Below are 19,426 nucleotides of genomic sequence, written 5' to 3'. Positions count from 1 at the left end.
GGAAGGGGAGAAAAGAACAAGAAAAAAATAAGGGAAGAGAAAGGGAGATAAAAAAAAGAAAGAAGTAAAGGATGGGAAGGAGAATTAAGGAAGGAAGGAATGAATGAATAGGAGAGAAGATCCATGAAAGAAAGCAAGAGAAGAAGACAAAAGAAAGGGAGAAAAGAGAAACGGACAAGGTGTATGAGAGTGTGAAACAGAGGAAGAAAAAGAGCCATAAAGAAGATGCAAACCTGGATCAATGCTAGTTAATATTGTATAAAATTATCTTAGCTTTGCCTTGTCAATTGCATTTACTCTCAGGTTTTCCTTCTTTTTCTGAACACAACCATCAAGTACAGCCTCTTCCTCGCGGGTTTCCCATCCAGTGTGCCAAACCAGTAAGTCATAGGAACTACAAACTGGGAAAAGTAATGAAGCCAGACTTGAAAGCAGTGGAGAACGGGATGATGGAAGCCAAGGGACCAACCTGCAGAGACCCAAGTTGTACATACAAAACAAAAACCTGGAAGAAAGTCAACAGATGGATATAATTTATTGGTTTTTAGAATTGCATCCAAGTTACAGGTGTAAAAAATAATAATCACAAACAGCAGGTATAAATGTGTAAAATAATACAAAAATAAAGGGAAAGGTACTTTTATATATTTACTGAATCAAGTAGTGTAATAAATACAAATAAGCAAAAAAGCTTCAATCACACATTTCAGTTTAACTGAAGTTACAGTAGAGTTTGTAAAAAATAACACATTTTACAGAACGTTGCCCAAAGATGAACATGTTGAAAACTAGTAGGAAAAAAATTAATTTTGGCACCTGGTTAAAGAACAAAAAAAAGAAACGGTTACGTGAGCCTTTCACAACCGGGTAAAGGACAAAGCAATTTCTTACTAGTTTTCTGAGGTACACTTTTAACCATCTAAAACTTAGATTTAGCAACGCAGCTTCTAACAACTCACAGTTTACGTTTTTTTTTCTCCTCACTCTATGCTAGTTACGATTTTCCCTTTCAAGGACACCCGATGGTATTCCAGAGCTTATTCGCTGTGCAAAATTCAGAAAAACAAGAATCTGAGAAGAAAAAGTACATAGAGAACACTGAACCAACCACACGCTAATCTAAACTGCCACCACAGGCATTCTATAGGGACACTGTAGGGAAAATTAACCCCAAAGCATAAAACATTGAAGGGTGTTCTCTTCCATAACTTGGGAGTTGTAGAAGACCCTTGTGCCCCACATCCTGAGCTGATGGCGGAACTAGATGTTACATGACAACATGGAGGCCTCCATGGGTCACCAACTCAACTGGTTGGATTTGTGTCAATGGAGCTCTCCACAAGTCACCAACTCACTTTGTTGGATTTGGTGTCTATAGAGCACTCCATGAGTAACCAACTCAACTTGTTCCATGCAGAACTCCATGAATAACCAACTCAACTTGTTAGATATGGTATCAATGGAACTCTCAATGAGTCACCAACTCACTTTGTTGGGTTTGGTATCAATGGAGCCCTCCATGAGAAGCCAACTCAACCTGTTCGATGGAGCGTTCCATGAGTCACCAACTCAATTTGTTGGATTTGGTGGCAATGGAGCCTGCCATAAGTCACCAACTCAACTCCTTGGATTTGGTGTCAACGCAGTAAGCTGAGCTAGGTCCAAGAGAATATGGAACCACCCATGTTGGCTGAACATCAGTCCAAATAGCACGATTTTGGGTTGCTAGTGTTCTTTCTGAAGTTTATCATCACCCCTTAATTCCCTCCCTCCCCCCTCCCACCCCACCATATAACTTCAGCGACTTCTGACCACACTCATTCTCAGGTGATACGAAACCACACAGGCTGCTAATGGGAAGGTCAGCAAGCACAGAAAACCCCTTGAGGACTCCTTTTGGGCGCTTCCGCAAAAGACACGGGAGGCCCCATTCTTGGCACTGTTGCCGTTTTCGCCCCACGACAACAGTGAGAAGAACAGTGTTAATGGCACTTCTGATTTGGAATATCTGCAGCTAGAAACGGTGCTTTTCTTGAGCTTTTACAGTAGCTTAAAATTTTCAAAACTAGATATTTATTATCAGCAATGTAAGTTTCCCCCTTCTTGTAAAAAAGGAAGTAGACCCTCCCCACCCGCCTACCCACTTATAAAAATGCTGCCAGTTCATTGAAGCAATTCCTAAATTAAATCGGCAATTGTCTCCAAAAAACTGACAAGATCAAGTATTTCTCCATTTTCTTTTAGTCCTCAAAGAGTTTATTATTATTATTAAAAGACACAACAAAAACAGAACTTAACCATGTGTGCTAAATATTCTTCGCTAAAAGAAGAGTCCTTTCACCAAAATGGTTTCCTCCCTTCAAAAGAGGGTGCAAGCGTTAGGAACCATGGCGCCATCCGCCGGCACAAATTTTGTCGCCTTCTCGATGGCGCCAGAGACAAGGCACTACTAATATGTCTTGAACAGGATCCTACTGTCACAGTTTCAATATTTTGGCTATTTTATTCCCCTCCTGCCCCCCATTCCCATTCAGATTAAAAAAAAAGAAGAAGAACAGAAAATCACAGTTCAACATTAGCACAGTTGAGGTAATGAAAAGAACGGTCTATACCAAAATAGAATACGTTGAAGATGTACCAAGATGGTGAAAGGCCTTCATAGTATATAACATGGTTATTATTCTCACTTAGCATGCAGTACAGCATATAATTCTCTCTACCATGCCTTGGCTACAGCACTCTGCTAAAACTCTGGCTCATCTTTGGAACCAAACTAGATTTGAGGCGGATGTGTTTGAGTCTCGTGGCCGAATTACAACTCATAGCCTGAAGGGCTTCCATAGGAGGCCATTGGGCCTCCTGGGCATGCTCTCGTGGTAGCAATCTGAGCGCCCAATTTGGTGTCTCAGGAAACATCTTGGGAGATTGTGAGCTTTGCAGGCAGCTCTGAAGACTCCACAATCCAAGCTAGTTTAGGGTGATGGTCTTCTTAATTGACTCAAGATGCTTCCTACCGGCCTATGTAACAGAGAGAAGATGTTCTGCAATGACCTGAACCTGTTGGCAAGGACCACAATGATGCTCCTTCTGCCCTCCAAATGGAAGTCAAAAAGGAGCTCGTGAACGTGAAACCACAGCGTATGGTCCTGCAGTTGCTGGATAAAGTCAGCTTTGGAGCACCCTACGTGGCAGATTTCACTCTACTGGGAGTCATTCCCATATAGAAGCTCGTGATGGATGTGGTTCTGGTCATTTTTTCCAAAAGAAACCTTTTGGGCCATGGAACCTCGTGGGACACAATTGTGGCAGCTCTTTGAGTGACCAATTTGCTGCCCCAGGAAACACCTTGAGAAACTGTGGAGCTCCGCAGTTGCTTCTGCAGACTCCATCATGCAAGTTAGTTTAGGACAATGGTCTTCTTAATTGACTCAAGATGCTGTCGGACCCAAGTAAAGGGCTGCTTTGGATCATTCTGCTTGACAGATTTTGCCCTACTGAGAACCATCCCCATGCAGAGACTCAAGATGAGGTTTTGGCCATTTTTCGGCACAACCTGGTGAGACCAGAGTGGCAAAAAAAAAAAATTATGACGAATCTGTGTTGAAAGCCACTGAGTCTCACAAGGTGACGCTCGAATCAGAGCATGTTCTGGTAGGACTGTATCTGTCAGACAGTATAATACAAAAGCAAGTTGCGGAGGCAGCCCATGATTATGCACCCAGCGGCATATGACCTTCACACAAGCAATTTTTCTTTGGCTGAAAAAAGACCTTGCTTTAATCAACCCTCCTCCGCCTAATTTTCAGAATCTGCGCAGATTGCAGTTCCCATTTTTGTCGGCATCAGAGCTTTGCAGAGCTAAGTAAGCTACAATCTCTTCACCTATTTTAATAACAATTGCACTTAAAATCTATCTCGTCTATCGACGAAGAAGCTGAGGCAAAGGAGGCAAACCGAGTGCCGCTTTCTCTCAACTCCTAGGTGCTGTGTAGCAATGCGATTATTCCTAAATATATATGGCTTTTGCAGATCATGAGACAATCTACGCTAAGAAAAGGAGCAATCGGGGTTTCCACTAAATCACAAAGGCTGGGAAAAAAAGAACAGCCATAATATCTCAGAATGACCCACCAGGAACCCACAACAATTGGAGCCACAGGTCATGTTCCTGGTGGACCATACCAAAAAGGTTTAGACATTTTACCTTTCCAGAGAGCTCTGGATAGATCTCCTTAGTAGTTTTGGACATTTTATACCCTTCTGGATACCTCCAGAAATAATTTTGAGTGCTTCTTTGATTGAGAGAGATATTCTCTTTGGAATTTGACTGTGCTTTGAGCGAAGTGCTATCCAGAACTACGTATGGAGCTCCTGGTAAAATGTCAGCAATTGATCAGTTTCCCTCAGATTTAACGCAAATCAAGAGGGTGACCATAAGCAGAAAATTTAGACTTTCAAGAAGCGAAACCAAAAGCACCAAGCTGGAATGGGCTGCCTGCCAGCCACCTTCCGAAATGAGCACAACTGCAGGGATTATTCTCAGCTAGCAAGTCTTACTTCTAGAAGGATAATATTCTATCCCTGGCCAAAAAAGAGCATTCTGAATATGCACAGAGTCCTCCTTCCAACAGAAGTTCCTATGGGACCTTCTTGAAGAAGGCTACCTCTGGATGAGAAGCTTGCAGTTGAGTTGTTGCTCGAGAATGTTCAGAGCAAGATCAGGCAAGACAACATGAAGCCACATTAAAACTTGGCCTCCTAGTATTTCCACATTATGGCCAAACTGACGTAACCCCTGCACGCCAATTGCTCCTTCAAAATTAATTGCTAGCTACATTTCTCCTACCAGGCACTATCAGTATTAATTTTTTAATTAACTAAGGTACAACCATGCATAGATAAATCCACGGTCCTCAAAAGGACGCTCTATTACCTGTAATAATGGGCATTACGACCCCCACAGAAATCTTAAACTACTTAAAGTTACAAATAGCTGGCTTACACTATCGAAGGTAACAATTTTAACCCTATTAAGAATCCTATGGAGTGATAAAGTAACTTAGCCTTAATTTTTTTTAAAGGAAAAGCATTACAGGCATTATAGAGCCACGTGAAAACATTCAAAAACTAAGCTGTACCATGTAGAATCCTAACCTGGGGAGACATTATTTTTGAAAAAGAAGTGGAATCTAACTCTGCTCATCTTGTGAAATATTTTATATTAGTATAACACTTCCTTTTAAAATGATGTTCTAGACATGTCAACCACAATATACTTTTACACATGTTCTCAGATTTCTTGTAAGAGGAACAAGATGCCAAACCATCATGTTGGTTACAAATAATTCTCAAGAACAGATGTGTTCTCCCAATTATCACTTTAGGAACACCTTCAAAGCCAACATGTTGGTTAAGAACAACTCAAGAGCAGATGTGTTCCCCCATTTCTCGCTTTAGGAACACTTTTAAAGCCAACATGTTGGTTAAGAAGAACCCAAGAGCAGACGTGTTCCCCCACTTCTCACTTTAGCAACACCTTCCAAGACAACATGTTGGCTAAAAAAACTCAAGAACAGAAGTGTTCCCCCATTTCTCGCTTTAGGAACACCTTCAAACCCAACATACTGGTTAAGAAGAGCTCAAGAGCAGATGTGTTCCCCCATTTCTCGCTTTAGGAACACCTTCAAAGCCAACATGTTGGTTGAGAAGAACTCAAGAGCAGACGTGTTCCCCCATTTCTCGCTTTAGGAACACCTTCAAAGCCAACATGTTGGTTGAGAAGAACTCAAGAGCAGATGTGTTCCCCCATTTCTCGCTTTAGGAACACCTTCCAAGACAACATGTTGGTTGAGAAGAACTCAAGAGCAGAAGTGTTCCCCCATTTCTCGCTTTAGGAACACCTTCAAACCCAACATACTGGTTAAGAAGAGCTCAAGAGCAGACGTGTTACCCCATTTCTCGCTTTAGGAACACCTTCAAAGCCAACATGTTGGTTAAGAAGAACTCAAGAGCAGACGTGTTCCCCCACTTCTCACTTTAGCAACACCTTCCAAGACAACATGTTGGCTAAAAAAACTCAAGAGCAGAAGTGTCCCCCATTTCTCACTTTAGGAACACCTTCAAACCCAACATTCTGGTTAAGAAGAGCTCAAGAGCAGACGTGTTCCCCCATTTCTCGCTTTAGGAACACCTTCAAAGCCAACATGTTGGTTGAGAAGAACTCAAGAGCAGACGTGTTCCCCCATTTCTCGCTTTAGGAACACCTTCAAAGCCAACATGTTGGTTGAGAAGAACTCAAGAGCAGACGTGTTCCCCCATTTCTCGCTTTAGGAACACCTTCAAAGCCAACATGTTGGTTGAGAAGAACTCAAGAGCAGATGTGTTCCCCCATTTCTCGCTTTAGGAACACCTTCAAAGCCGACATGTTGGTTGAGAAGAACTCAAGAGCAGACGTGTTCCCCCATTTCTCGCTTTAGGAACACCTTCAAAACCAACATGTTGGTTGAGAAGAACTCAAGAGCAGACGTGTTCCCCCATTTCTCGCTTTAGGAACACCTTCAAAGCCAACATGTTGGTTGAGAAGAACTCAAGAGCAGATGTGTTCCCCCATTTCTCGCTTAAGGAACACCTTTAAAGCTTAGATGTTGGTTAAGAAGAACTCAAGAGCAGATGTGTTCCCACATTTCTCGCTTTAGGAACACCTTCAACCCCTACATGTTGGTTAAGAAGAACACAAGAGCAGATGTGTTCTCCCATTTCTCGCTTTAGGAATACCTTCAAAGCCAACATACTGGTTAAGAAGAGCTCAAGAGTAAATGTGTTCCCCCATTTCTCACTTTAGGAACACCTTCACACCCAACATACTAGTTAAGAAGACCTCAAGAGCAGACGTGTTCCCCCATTTCTCGCTTTAAGAACACCTTCAAAGCCAACATGTTGGTTGAGAAGAACTCAAGAGCAGACGTGTTCCCCCATTTCTCGCTTTAGGAACACCTTCAAAGCCATCATGTTGGTTAAGAAGAACTCAAGAGCAGTTGTGTTCCCCCATTTCTCGCTTTAGGAACACCTTCAAAGCCAACATGTTGGTTGAGAAGAACTCAAGAGCAGACGTGTTCCCCCATTTCTCATTTTAGGAACACCTTCAAAGCCAACATGTTGGTTGAGAAGAACTCAAGAGCAGACGTGTTCCCCCATTTCTCGCTTTAGGAACACTTTCAAAGCCAACATGTTGGTTAAGAAGAACTCAAGAGCAATTGTGTTCCCCCATTTCTCGCTTTAGGAACACCTTCAAAGCCACCATGTTGGTTAAGAAGAACTCAAGAGCAGTTGTGTTCCCCCATTTCTCGCTTTAGGAACACCTTCAAAGCCATCATGTTGGTTAAGAAGAACTCAAGAGCAGATGTGTTCCCCCATTTCTCGCTTTAGGAACACCTTTAAAGCTTGTATGTTAGTTAAGAAGAGCTCAAGAGCAGACGTGTTCCCACATTTCTCGCTTTAGGAACAACTTCAACCCCTACATGTTGGTTAAGAAGAACTCAAGAACAGTTGTGTCCCCCCCATTTCTTGCTTTAGGAATACCTTCAAAGCTTAGATGTTGGTTAAGAAGAACTCAAGAGCAGACGTGTTCCCCCATTTCTCACTTTAGGAACACCTTCAAAGCCAACATGTTGGTTAAGAAGAACTCAAGAGCAGATGTGTTCCCCCATTTCTCGCTTTAGGAACACCCTCAAAGCCAACATGTTACCTACAAGTAGTTCTCAAGTGATTTGCCTTATGGACCATCGCTACGAGTAAGGTATCATGTGAGGAAGGTATAATTCTCAAGAGGATGCGTTTTCCCTTGTTTCTTGTTTTAGGGAACACACAAGTCTACAACAGCCATGAACATATTTCCCCTTACTTCCTAACACAATAAAGGCCAATTGTGGGACATCAGAAGAATCACCCTCAAGGCCAGCTTCTCAGCACAGGATGTACAGCTCTCTACATGACTGAAATATAAAATGTAACAACATATTTCCTCTTATAAGCCCAAGATTATAAAACTCCGCTGACGTGGAAACACAGTGGCACTTAAATGCTGCTAGGATGGTGATAAGATTTTTTTCTTTAACGATAAAAACCTTTCATGCATAAATATTTTTTTTTAAAAAAACAGTTGAAAATAGACCTCTAAATGTTTCTTTAAGCCAGCAAGGACGTAGTTTTTCTTGGTCATTAACAGTTCAGAATGTAACGGTCCTGTGCCTTTTTAATACCACTGAAGCGGGGTTTCACTTAAATTTTCTGTTCGAAGAGGTCGTGGTGCTCCTGTTCATCCAACTCTCTGTTGTATTTTTCAATCTCACGGTTTGCTTCCTCCAAGTAGTCATTCATGAATTGGTCCATTACTGATGCAAAGCTAATAAGGAAAAGAAATTCTTCTGGATTCTGGTAATCAACCCCAAGGCAAAGAAAAGCTGGACCCAATTTTAGGAACCTTCTTGAATACAGTCCAAAGGAGTGCCTAAGATTGGAAATCCTGAGTAGATACGCAAGTCTTCCAATGCGCTGGAAGTTGACTACAGAGTCACATAGAAAATCCTAGCAAGATCATCTCTCTAGTAATTTCTATGTCTCAAGTGCAATCCTATGGTCAACTTCCAACAGAATGCGACTGCAGAGTCCTTCTGGAGGACATTGAAATTCATACAGAGCTGTCTTATCAGATTTACATTTTTCTTCTACCATTTTTCCACATTTGCAAGGGTTCTGTGCTCCTAACAACAGAGAACTGACTGTATTTTCAAGTAATTGATGGTGGAATCTATGGATGCAAAATCTGGGACCAATTGTATGTCAAACTAATTTTGATATGTACTACATTTGACCGGCTTTGGAACTACATTTTTATTATTTTTATTGTTCTGAGTCCCCTTACTATTATTGACAACAATGCCTAACTGATACAAAAATGCATCATTCCTATAGTGTGTAATTCCCATGGAGTAAACAACTAAACCACTGGACCAAATCACACCAAATTTGGCCAATAAAAACATAGTCATCCAATCTATGTCTTTCAATCAAAACACCCAAATTACAGAAAACCCCCAAATCCAAAAATTAATAACCACACATGCGCAGAATCCCCCCCCCCCCCCGGGGAAACTTGATGACGTTAGCCAGGTGGATGGGGCTTCAACGGCCACTGCGCACCAAGGGTGAGGCTTCCTTCCCTTTCCTCAGTGTCATCATCATCATCATCATCATCATCATCATTATTATTATTATTATTAGGTTCCTGGGAACCATCAAAATGAACAAAACCTGGAAGTCACCATTTAAAAAACTCTACAATCTGGACAGTAAATAAAGAACAACACTCTGAAAATAAGGGTATTCCAGACAGGAAACAACCATGCTTTGAAACTGCAAGCCTATTCAGTGCTAATCAAGGTGACTAATTACAACATTCATACTTGCCTCCACAAACAAAAACCCACGTAGGATGACACCACAGCAACACATGGCTGGGCACAGCTTATATATAACAACTATAATCTATCTTGACCCATAGATGTGGAACATGACCACATATGTACAGAGTGGGGAGTTTCAGATGCTTTGAGTCTCCTTGTGAAGAGAAAAAGTGGGGTATAAATAATAATAATAGGTACAAGTTATAGACGATGGATCGGGAAACTCCCATGACAAAATAAATGCATTACAGCATCCCCCCCTAAGACAACTACCTACAGATGCCCAACTGCTGTTAGTCATAGGATGCATTGTTGTGGTTTCAGTATGAAACATTGTGAAAAAATGAACACCGCCCTACAAAAGAATAAAACCATTTCCAAAAAAGATAAGGATACGTGGGTGATAATCCATCTTGTCTCCAAAGAAGTTCACATACTGGATCCCATTATAGAAGTAGCCAGCTGGAAGAGGGTCTAAGTGGCGTTTAACCTACACAAAAAATAAATAGCTTTGTTTGTGACATTCTGGTCAACTCATGATTGTGGAACTATCAAGGCTGCAGAATTGTGAGCTTTTACTCTGAAGGAAATTATAAAAAACTTCCAAGTTTCCTAAACTTTTGAATGGCACACATTAAGGATATCTGGGCCTGCTTTCAATCATCCAAGCTGGGGAAGATGGATCTTATCCTGCACTTCCATCATCTTACTCCTGCCAGTCAAATAGGTTGACCATCTCTATGCAGGAATATGCCCATATAAATACTGGATTCGCAGGGCTGATTATGCTCCCCATCATCCACTGGAACTTCTGGATCTAATGGGAATTACAACTCGAATCTATAAGGAAGAAGAAGGAAGGAGGAAGAATTCAAACTAAATGGCTAAAAACGTACATGAATGTTCTTGATTTCCTGTGAGGTCAGCATGCTCCTGGTTTTCAAAACTTTTCTCTGTGGTTTCTGTGTCGGGGATGGAGAGAACAGAAAAAATAATAATTTGGTGCCTCATCATACGTCAAACCGTTACTAATATTTCAGCTAAGTACAGACAGCCCTCCAAATCTTTGTGTTTACAGTTTGAAGAGTTTCACTGCCCAATACATATTTTGGTGCCTCAAATGTTAGCCCTGTTTCTGGGCATATGTGATCCGCTTGATTCCAAAAAATGGCAAGAGTTTTCATAGAATCATAGAATAGTAGAGTTGGAAGAGACCTCATGGGCCATCCAGTCCAACCCCCTGCTAAGAAGCAGGAAATTTTCCCCTATCAGCTCTAGTTTTTGAGATACAGAACATATGCCATCTACCTGTCTGTTTGCCCATAGAAAACCACGATAATCCTATCTAAGAAACTAGAGGTGATGAAGTCTATCCAATGCAGCATTTTGAATCCATGCCCCAAAGAGCCCCAGGAACAGGCCTGAGTTATGTCACTGTGCAAAGGGTCAAATCCAAGCTAAATCCTACTTCTGTCCAATTAAACCAAAACCCTAAACAAAACATAAAATGTTACGATCGTTTAAATGTTATTTTATACAGTAAGTTCAACTTAAACGCACGTTTGAAAGGATATCATGTGCATCACCAGCAAGGCAAACAAGCTTTTACCTTGATGAAGCTTCCAGGTAGACATTTTCGTAGAATAGGAGGAATGGGCAAAATACTAATTCTCTAGATTGTGGAGGTATTTCAAATGCTTGTTTATGAATTTTTTAAAAATACTTTTCAAAATGTCAGGCCTCCCAAGAAATGTTATCCTATCCTTTTGTGTGCAAATGGGGTCAACGATTCGCGTTTATTTTAGGAAACTGCAAACAGAGCTGAGCTTCTAAGTTACCTGCCCATCAGTATTGCAGATTTCGCTCCCAATTTATTCAAATCTGTCAAAACTGTCTATATCAGGCACGGGCAAATGTTGGCCCTCCGGCTGTTAGGAATTGTGGGAGTTGAAGTCCAAAACACCCGGAGGGCCAACGTTTGCCCGTGCCTGATATAGACAGTTTCCAAATCTGATGGAGGCAATTCTGGGCTGGATGACCCTCTTTCAGGAGTGCTTTGATTGTGTCTCCCTGCCTGGCAGAAGGAGGTTGAAGGCCTCTTCCAACAACACAACTCTATGATTCTATCACGACTTCTGTTGGGGACACATACCTGCTTGGCCGTCTGCCTGAGCCAATCCTTGATCTCATCTTCTTTGAGGGAGCAGCCAATAAACACCAGGAAGCATTCCTGGGGACCGCTATGATGGTCTCGGTCGTCGTTTCTCGAATCGGGAGGAGACGGGGCTTCCTGAACAGGTGCCAGGCTTAAGGAGTTCGCGGGCGTGTTGTGGCACACCTCCATCATCCGATCTGAATCTATTGTGTAACCAAATGCAAGGAGGTATAGGCATCAATGCATTATTAGGATGGAAATAGCTCTAAAAGCACCTGTCTTTCAATTAGCACACAAGTGCCCACTGAAAAACAAACAAACACTAGAACACACCTTACATTTCCCGCAATGATTACACTATGTAACAAAATTTGAAAAATCTTCTGTTCCTGATTTGAAAGTGTGTTTTCCTGTTTCATTGTGCGATCCTTACTTTGAAAGTAGTTGTTCTATTCCAGAAACTTTGTTTTTCTGGCTGCGACAAACTAGGTTGAATTCGTCGGGACTCGATTATGGGAAAACTAGAGCAAAATGTGCTGAAGGATGCAGTTTAAAAATATTTCCCCATGTTTTTATGATAGAGCCAATTAGGAAATGACATTTATAACCCAGGAACAAAGATTGTGTTACATAGTGTTATTTAATAAAGGTTCCCCTATTTTTCATATATGCACACACAGGTTCCCTTATAGTCATAGAACAATATATATGGAAAACATAGAACTTATGAAATTTAACTATATGATACAATCTTGGGTTGCTGTGTGTTTTCTAGGCTGTATGTCCGTGTTCATGAGGTCTCACAACCTCTGAGGATGTCTGCCATAGATGTGGGCAAAACATCAGGAGAGAATGCTTCTGGAACATGGACAGACAGCCTCGAAAACTCACAGCAACCCAGTGATTCCGACAACACACTGATACAATATTATTTATTTACTTATTTATTTACAGCATTTCTGCCCTGCCTTTCTCACCCGAGGGGACTCAAGGAGGCTTACAAAATCTGGCAAAATTCAATGCCAATAACAAAATTTAATAAATAAAACATAACACATTTAAAACAGTAAGCGTTACTCAGTAAAAACAATATATAAAGCTTAAAACATAAATACTTGAATCCATTCATTCATTATTATTATGTACACCTGGCTTTTCCTTTCTACAAAAGAGGCTTACAGTAAACCAATAATATACAATTTAAAACCCAAAAATAATAACATAATATACAAACATTAAAACAGAATTAAATATTAATTATATTATTATTATTATTATTATTATTATTATTATTATTATTATTATTATTTACTCCGCTTAATCTTTCTTAAAAAAAAAGAGGCTCAAAGAGGCTCATGGTAAAACCAAGACTATACAATAAATAACCAAAAAAATACGAACATTAAAACAGAATTAAATATGAACGGCATTAAAATAAACAATAAAACCCCTTAAAACCTATTAAAGACCTATTAGTAGCAAAAGCCACAGCAACCCCAGAACTGATCTTTAAAACCTTGTACTTTAAAAGCCTTCATGAACTAAAAACGTTTTTGTATATCTTTACAATTCACAGTAAGGGAAAATGATAAAATCCCATGACAATATCAAATTACATAAAGTTATTTAAGGAAGGGGAAAAATTACAAGAGATAAATTATATCTAACCGATTCATGAAGACAACAAACATTTCTACAGACAAACAAAAAGTTTGAAAAGTTCCAAGTTAGAAAGCAGAATAGCCAGGCACTTATCTATTAATTACCTGAAAACTTCAATTTGCCCAAGATGTGGTAGATGTTTCCGGAGAAAGGGCTGGACTTATTGAAGGACTTCAGAGCTGTTTATAAAATGCAGAACACACAGAGAGAAAAGTAAATTATTCCTATCTGTCTGCATTAGATATTGCGGCAAGGGTGCAAGGAACTCAAAGGTCAAGTTATAATGCACATTTTATTGTAGAATTACTTTTGTACAAGCAGTAGTACAGGTTGGAGCAGGCATGGGCAAACTTGGGCCCTCCAGGTGCTTTGGACTTCAACTTTCACAATTCCTAACAGCCTACCGGCTGTTAGGAATTGTGGGAGTTGAAGTCCAAAACACCTGGAGGGCCAAAGTTTGCCCATGCCTGGGTTGGAGTGTCCCTCAACCACATTTCTAAAACACAAAATACTCCAAAATCCATAACTTGTCCACTTGGGTGGCTGAGATAGTGATGCCTTTGTTTACGGATGGTTCAATATTCACCAACTTTGTCTGAAGCACAAAATTATTTAAATTGTTGTGTGCAAAAGTACCTACAGGCTATGTGTATATAAATTAATGTTGCGTTTAGACTTAGATCTCAACTATGTGAGTAGTATGCCAAAATATGAGAAAGTACTCAATGTTGTGAAAGTGCTTCGCTGGGATTTTCAGAAAGACAATGCTGTCTGTAGATGTGGCTTGCGAAATTGCTTTTTTACCTTTGCATTTGGCCACGAATCGTGTCTTCTCCAAAGGGCGGTTGAACCACACGCAGATCTGAACCATCGGAGGATAGACGGAACCGGCACGAAATTTGCCATCGTACCTGGAATATTTAAAAATATATACTTAGTATATTGTTATGATTGAGCCTCATGGCTCTGCTTCTGGCAGACGTGGACGTAAGACTCCTCGAGAGTCAGATACTCTCGAGGAGCGAGAAAGAAAGAGGCTGCGAGATATCTTTGCAGAACCATCTGACGAAGAGTCTTTTAAGGGGTTCACGGAGAGAATGGAGGAAGAGCTGGTTAGCTCGGAAGAGGATGAGATGGATTGGACTCGGGTAAGGGAGGAGTTGGGTGCCACTGGCAATAATGGGATGGAAGATGAATGGGGACCTTCAGGATTAGACCCATGGACAAGCTGGAGGGATGGGACGGGATCCACAGCTGGGGATGCTGTGGGGCGTAGTCAGAGGTGTTCCAGCTCTGATGAGGAAAGTGATGAGGAAACGCCCGGGTTAAGGAGGGCAGCTGATAGTGATGAGGATTTTTAACTGGCATAAAATGAGGCTTGGGAGCAATTGCAAATTGCGTTGGGCAAGGTAATCTGGACGAACGCTTGGGATCTGTGTGGGACGCTTTCCTGAAGACTGGTGTGTTTTCGTGTGCTGATACCTTTGACCTTCCGTCGTCTTCTTGACGGACGCCATCTGCTACTCTGGATTTACGGACTGAAAACTGACTACGGGCTCGCTTTCTCCTATTGGACTTGGAAAACTGCAAACGTCTGATTCTGCCTCTCGACCTTCGGAACGAACTGGGACTACGCTATTGCTTCAATCCTTGGCTGCTGAGTTTGTATTGGAAATTTGCCTTGCTGTGTGAAGGAGTGACTCCTAGTTACTCAAAACATAGTGCTGGCAGCAGAGAGGCATCTGCTGCCAATTAGTTGCATTCTTTTGAACTCTTTGTTTCCCAGCTTCTGTTTGTTTATCCCCAGGCTGAAGCAAGCTGTTTTGATTTTACCCGGATTAAACTCCGGTTTAATCCGGTTTATCTTTTGAACGTTTTTCTTGCCCCTTTTTGTTTTTAAAGGCTAAAGTTGCCTTGCCCTTGTCTTTTACGGGCATTTTGAGTTCTGTAAATCCAATAAACTCTGTTATCTTTGATCCTGTGGCGTTCTGTCCTTGACAGATTGCCCAACGCCCATAAAAAAGTTTACTGCAGTAATAAATCTCGTCAGGAAGACGATGGATGAGTTAAAGGCTAAGTTTGACCAATTACAGGCGGCCTTTAACGTCAGTCAAGCAGCCCATGCTGTTAAAGGACATGTTTTGACCCCTGAACGCTTTGACGGATCCAGGTGCAAACTGCCAACTTTTTTGGCACAAGTTGAGCTTTATTTTTCTCAGCTCAGTGCTCATGCTTACCCTACGGACACTAGCAAGGTGGCATTTATTTTGAGTTTGTTGACTGGTCCTGCAGGACAATGGGCCACCAATTTGATTTTGGGAAATGACCCAGTCAAAGACAATTTGAATAATTTCAAGAAGCTTCTAACTGACACTTTTGGGGATCCCCTCCGTACGGAGAATGCTGGGTGGGCTATGTATCGGTTGAAACAGGGAAAGGGGACTGTTTTGGATTACTTAAATAAGTTTAATTTGTACCGTCACCAGCTGGATTGGGGGGAAAATGCATTCATGCTTTTGTTTACTGCTGGTTTAAGTGATTACCTCCAGGACGAATTGGCACGCTTGGAGCCGGCTGAAAATTGGGATGCCTTAGTAGCTAAAGTGCTGCGTTTGGACGCCAGGTTCGAGTCCCGTAAGCACTCAAAAGCAATGTGTGCGCCACTTATGCATGTAACCAAGGCACCTGTGGTGATGGGGGAAGAGCCTATGGAGCTTGGGGTCTTTAAAAAGCTGTCTACTGAAGAAAAGAATCGTAGGAGGCAGCTGGGGTTGTGTTTGTGCTGTGGGAATGCTGGGCATTTTGCCAAAAACTGTAATGTGAAACCTTCCCAGCTGTCGGGAAAAGGCCAGCCCTAGTGCGACGTGAGTCCAACGCATTAGGGCTTCTAAAGCAGTCAGCTGAGGGGAAGAAGCATGTTTTCGTACCCATTACGTCATCTGTTGGGGGAAAGGAACTTGTTTCTACTTTGGCACTGCTGGACTCAGGGGCTACGGTCTCTTACGTAGATATTGAGTTTGCTAGGAAGCATGGCATTCCTATAGTGCGCAAGGCATGCGACGTGTGGGTGGAAGGTGCGGATGGGAGACTATTGGAGACTGGGGTGGTTAACCATGAGACCTCAGCAGTAATGTGGGAAGTGCAGGGAGTAACGGGAACGTTTGTGTGGGATATTACGAGCTTGCCCAGATACGACGTGATCTTGGGGATGGATTGGCTAGCCGTAGTAAATCCACAAGTGGATTGGGTGGCACGTAAGCTGACCTTAAAGAGGCAGGGTTGTTGTACTCTGAATACTACTCAGCCTGATATGGAGGGAGTGCCTGATGAGTATGGGGAGTTCGCTGATGTATTCTGTAAAAAGGAAGCGGACAAGTTACCGCCGCATAGGCCGTATGATTGCGCCATTAAACTAGCGGAAGGTGCAAGATTGCCAGCGGGAAGGCTGTACGCCTTGACTGTACCGGAAAGGCAAGCTTTACGAGAGTTCCTAGATGAGAATTTAGCCAAGGGGTTTATTCACCCATCTAGCTCTCCAACTGCGGCGCCGGTATTCTTTGTGGCCAAGAAGACTGGGGACCTTAGGTTGGTTTGCGACTATCGTATCCTTAACAAATACACCATTCGGGATAGGTACCCGCTACCTTTAATCTCGGAACTGCTATCAAGGGTGCAAGGGGCTAAGGTCTTTACCAAACTTGACCTGCGGGGGGCGTATAACTTAATCAGCATACGGGAAGGTGATGAATGGAAGACGGCATTTAACACGTGTTTCGGATGCCACGAGTTCCGAGTCATGCCTTTCGGACTTTGCAATGCGCCCGCGGTCTTCCAGAGGTTCATAAACGATGTGTTTAGGGACCTAATTGATCAATTTGTGGTGGTTTATTTGGATGATATCTTGATTTTTTCTAAGGACGAGAAAGAACATCGTCAACATGTCAAGCAGGTTCTGCACCGTCTGCGGGCTAATGGGCTCTTCGCCAAGGCTTCCAAGTGCGTCTTTCATGTGCCTGAAGTGGAGTTCCTAGGTCATGTAGTGTCAGGTAGGGAACTTAAAATGGACCCACATAAGGTTGACGCCGTCAACTCATGGCAGGAGCTCAAGACCAAGAAGGATGTGCAAAGGTTCTTAGGGTTCGCTAATTACTACCGGGAGTTTATCCCGAATTTTGCCAAGCTCACGGTGCCTTTGACGCAGCTCCTGCGTAAGAAACAGCCATTTGTGTGGGGGCGGGAAGCTCACGACGCGTTTTTGCAACTAAAATCTAGCTTTCAATCAGACAACATACTAACACACCCTGATGTAGACAAACCGTTCGTGGTAGAAGCGGACGCTTCTAGCTACGCGTTGGGGGCTGTATTGTCTCAGAAAGATTCTTCAGGGACCTTGCGTCCCTGTGGATTTTATTCGCGGCAACTAACACCATTTGAGCAGAACTATACCATATGGGAGAAGGAGTTGTTGGCGATTAAGGTGGCGTTTGAGGTGTGGCGGCACTGGCTAGAAGGGGCGCGACACCAAATCGTGGTCAGGTCTGATCATAAGAATTTGGAGCACTTGCAAACAGCTAAAAAGTTAAACCAGCGTCAAATCCGATGGGCTTTGTTTTTCTCCAGGTTTAACTTCAAGGTGCAATTTGTGGAAGGGAAGGCAAACTTGCGGGCCGATGCCTTGTCCCGCAAGCCGGAGTTTAAGACCAATGAGCAGGTAGTATGTCAAACCATCTTGCCTACTGCCTCTCTATGTGTTGTAGATAATGAGCCCGGGTTACATGACCAGATCATTGAGGCTCAAAGAGAAGATGTGTGGACTCAGGAACAACTCATGCTGTTGTCAGCAGGTAACCGTACAATACTGCCTCACCTACAAGACCAAGACGGAGTATTGGTACGCAGGGGGCAGGTCTATGTACCAGTGGGGGCCCTCAGGTTAGAGGTAATTAGAGCCCACCATGATGAACCCATGGCTGGGCACTTTGGCAGATTCAAGACCGTGCAGCTCATTACCAGGAGCTACTGGTGGCCAAAGATGCGGCAAGACATTCTGCGCTTTTGTGACAGCTGCGCTGTTTGCCAGCAGAGTAAGACGCCTGTTGGGCGCCCTAGAGGGTTGTTGTCGTCTCTACCTGTTCCTGAGAGGCCATGGCAAATCATTTCCATGGATTTCATTTCAGATTTGCCTAAGTCTGGGGGTTATACTTGTATTTGGGTGGTGGTGGATTTATTTAGCAAGCTGGCTCATTTTATTCCTTGTTCGACCATTCCGGCGGCCCCTACGTTGGCCTTATTGTTTACTAAGCACATCTACCGTTTGCACGGAGCTCCTGAGGTGATTATTTCGGATAGGGCTCCACAATTTGTGTCACGCTTTTGGAAACACTTCCATGAGTGCTTAGGTACTAAGTTAAACGTCTCTTCAGCGTTTCATCCGCAAACGGATGGTCAGTCGGAACGGATTAATGGGCTCTTAGAGCAATATTTACGTTGTTTTTGTTTAGATCAACCCACTGCTTGGGTGAAGTGGCTACCGGTGGCGGAGTTTGCTTACAACAATGCGGTGCACACGTCTAGTCAGCATACGCCATTTGAACTGACTTATGGTTTTCACCCACGGGGAGGTGTGGCGCCATCGACCAATGTGGTCTCTTCTGACCCTGTGTACCGCTCCTCGGAAATGGCTGCGTTGCATGATGTTGCCCGTCGCTTACTGTTGGAAGCTAAGGCAACGCAAAAGACTCAGGCCGATCGCCGCAGGCAGGCAGGGGAGGAGTTGGAAGAAGGGGATTTGGTGTGGTTGTCTTCCAAGCATATTAAACAGGCTGGGGGAAAGTTTGCGCCTCGGTATTTGGGTCCCTTTCCTATAGTTAAAAAGATTTCTTCCGTTGCGTTTCGTTTGCGTTTACCGTCTAGTTTAAAGGTCCATCCAGTGTTCCATCGTTCGCTGTTGAAATTGGATACCTCCAGTCGTCGTAATGCTATAGCGGAGGATATCACTGCCACCTCTCCACCTTCGGGGGAGGAGGCCTTTGTGAGAGGGGATAGTGTTATGATTGAGCCTCATGGCTCTGCTTCTGGCAGACGTGGACGTAAGACTCCTCGAGAGTCAGATACTCTCGAGGAGCGAGAAAGAAAGAGGCTGCGAGAT

The 19,426-nt window shown here is 42.8% G+C and overlaps 1 protein-coding gene across 1 annotated transcript in view; it reads right to left on the bottom strand.

Moving 5' to 3' along the window:
• Positions 1-511: 511 nt before the first annotated feature.
• Positions 512-19,426, bottom strand: part of dnaaf9 (dynein axonemal assembly factor 9) — a 132,195-nt gene continuing 113,280 nt past the window's right edge. The window contains exons 32-37 of the mRNA XM_003225467.4: positions 14,083-14,189; positions 13,383-13,457; positions 11,614-11,819; positions 10,358-10,423; positions 9,858-9,951; positions 512-8,390 (exon numbers count right to left, since the gene is read on the bottom strand). Of these exons, the coding sequence (XP_003225515.1) occupies positions 8,278-8,390; positions 9,858-9,951; positions 10,358-10,423; positions 11,614-11,819; positions 13,383-13,457; positions 14,083-14,189 (661 nt within the window). The 3' untranslated portion in view covers positions 512-8,277. The remainder of the gene's footprint in view (positions 8,391-9,857; positions 9,952-10,357; positions 10,424-11,613; positions 11,820-13,382; positions 13,458-14,082; positions 14,190-19,426) is intronic.

The sequence above is a fragment of the Anolis carolinensis genome, chromosome 5 (assembly GCF_035594765.1).
Source record: "Anolis carolinensis isolate JA03-04 chromosome 5, rAnoCar3.1.pri, whole genome shotgun sequence".
NCBI classification, from domain to species: domain Eukaryota; kingdom Metazoa; phylum Chordata; class Lepidosauria; order Squamata; family Dactyloidae; genus Anolis; species Anolis carolinensis.
This window is presented reverse-complemented; position numbering and strand designations above follow the sequence as displayed.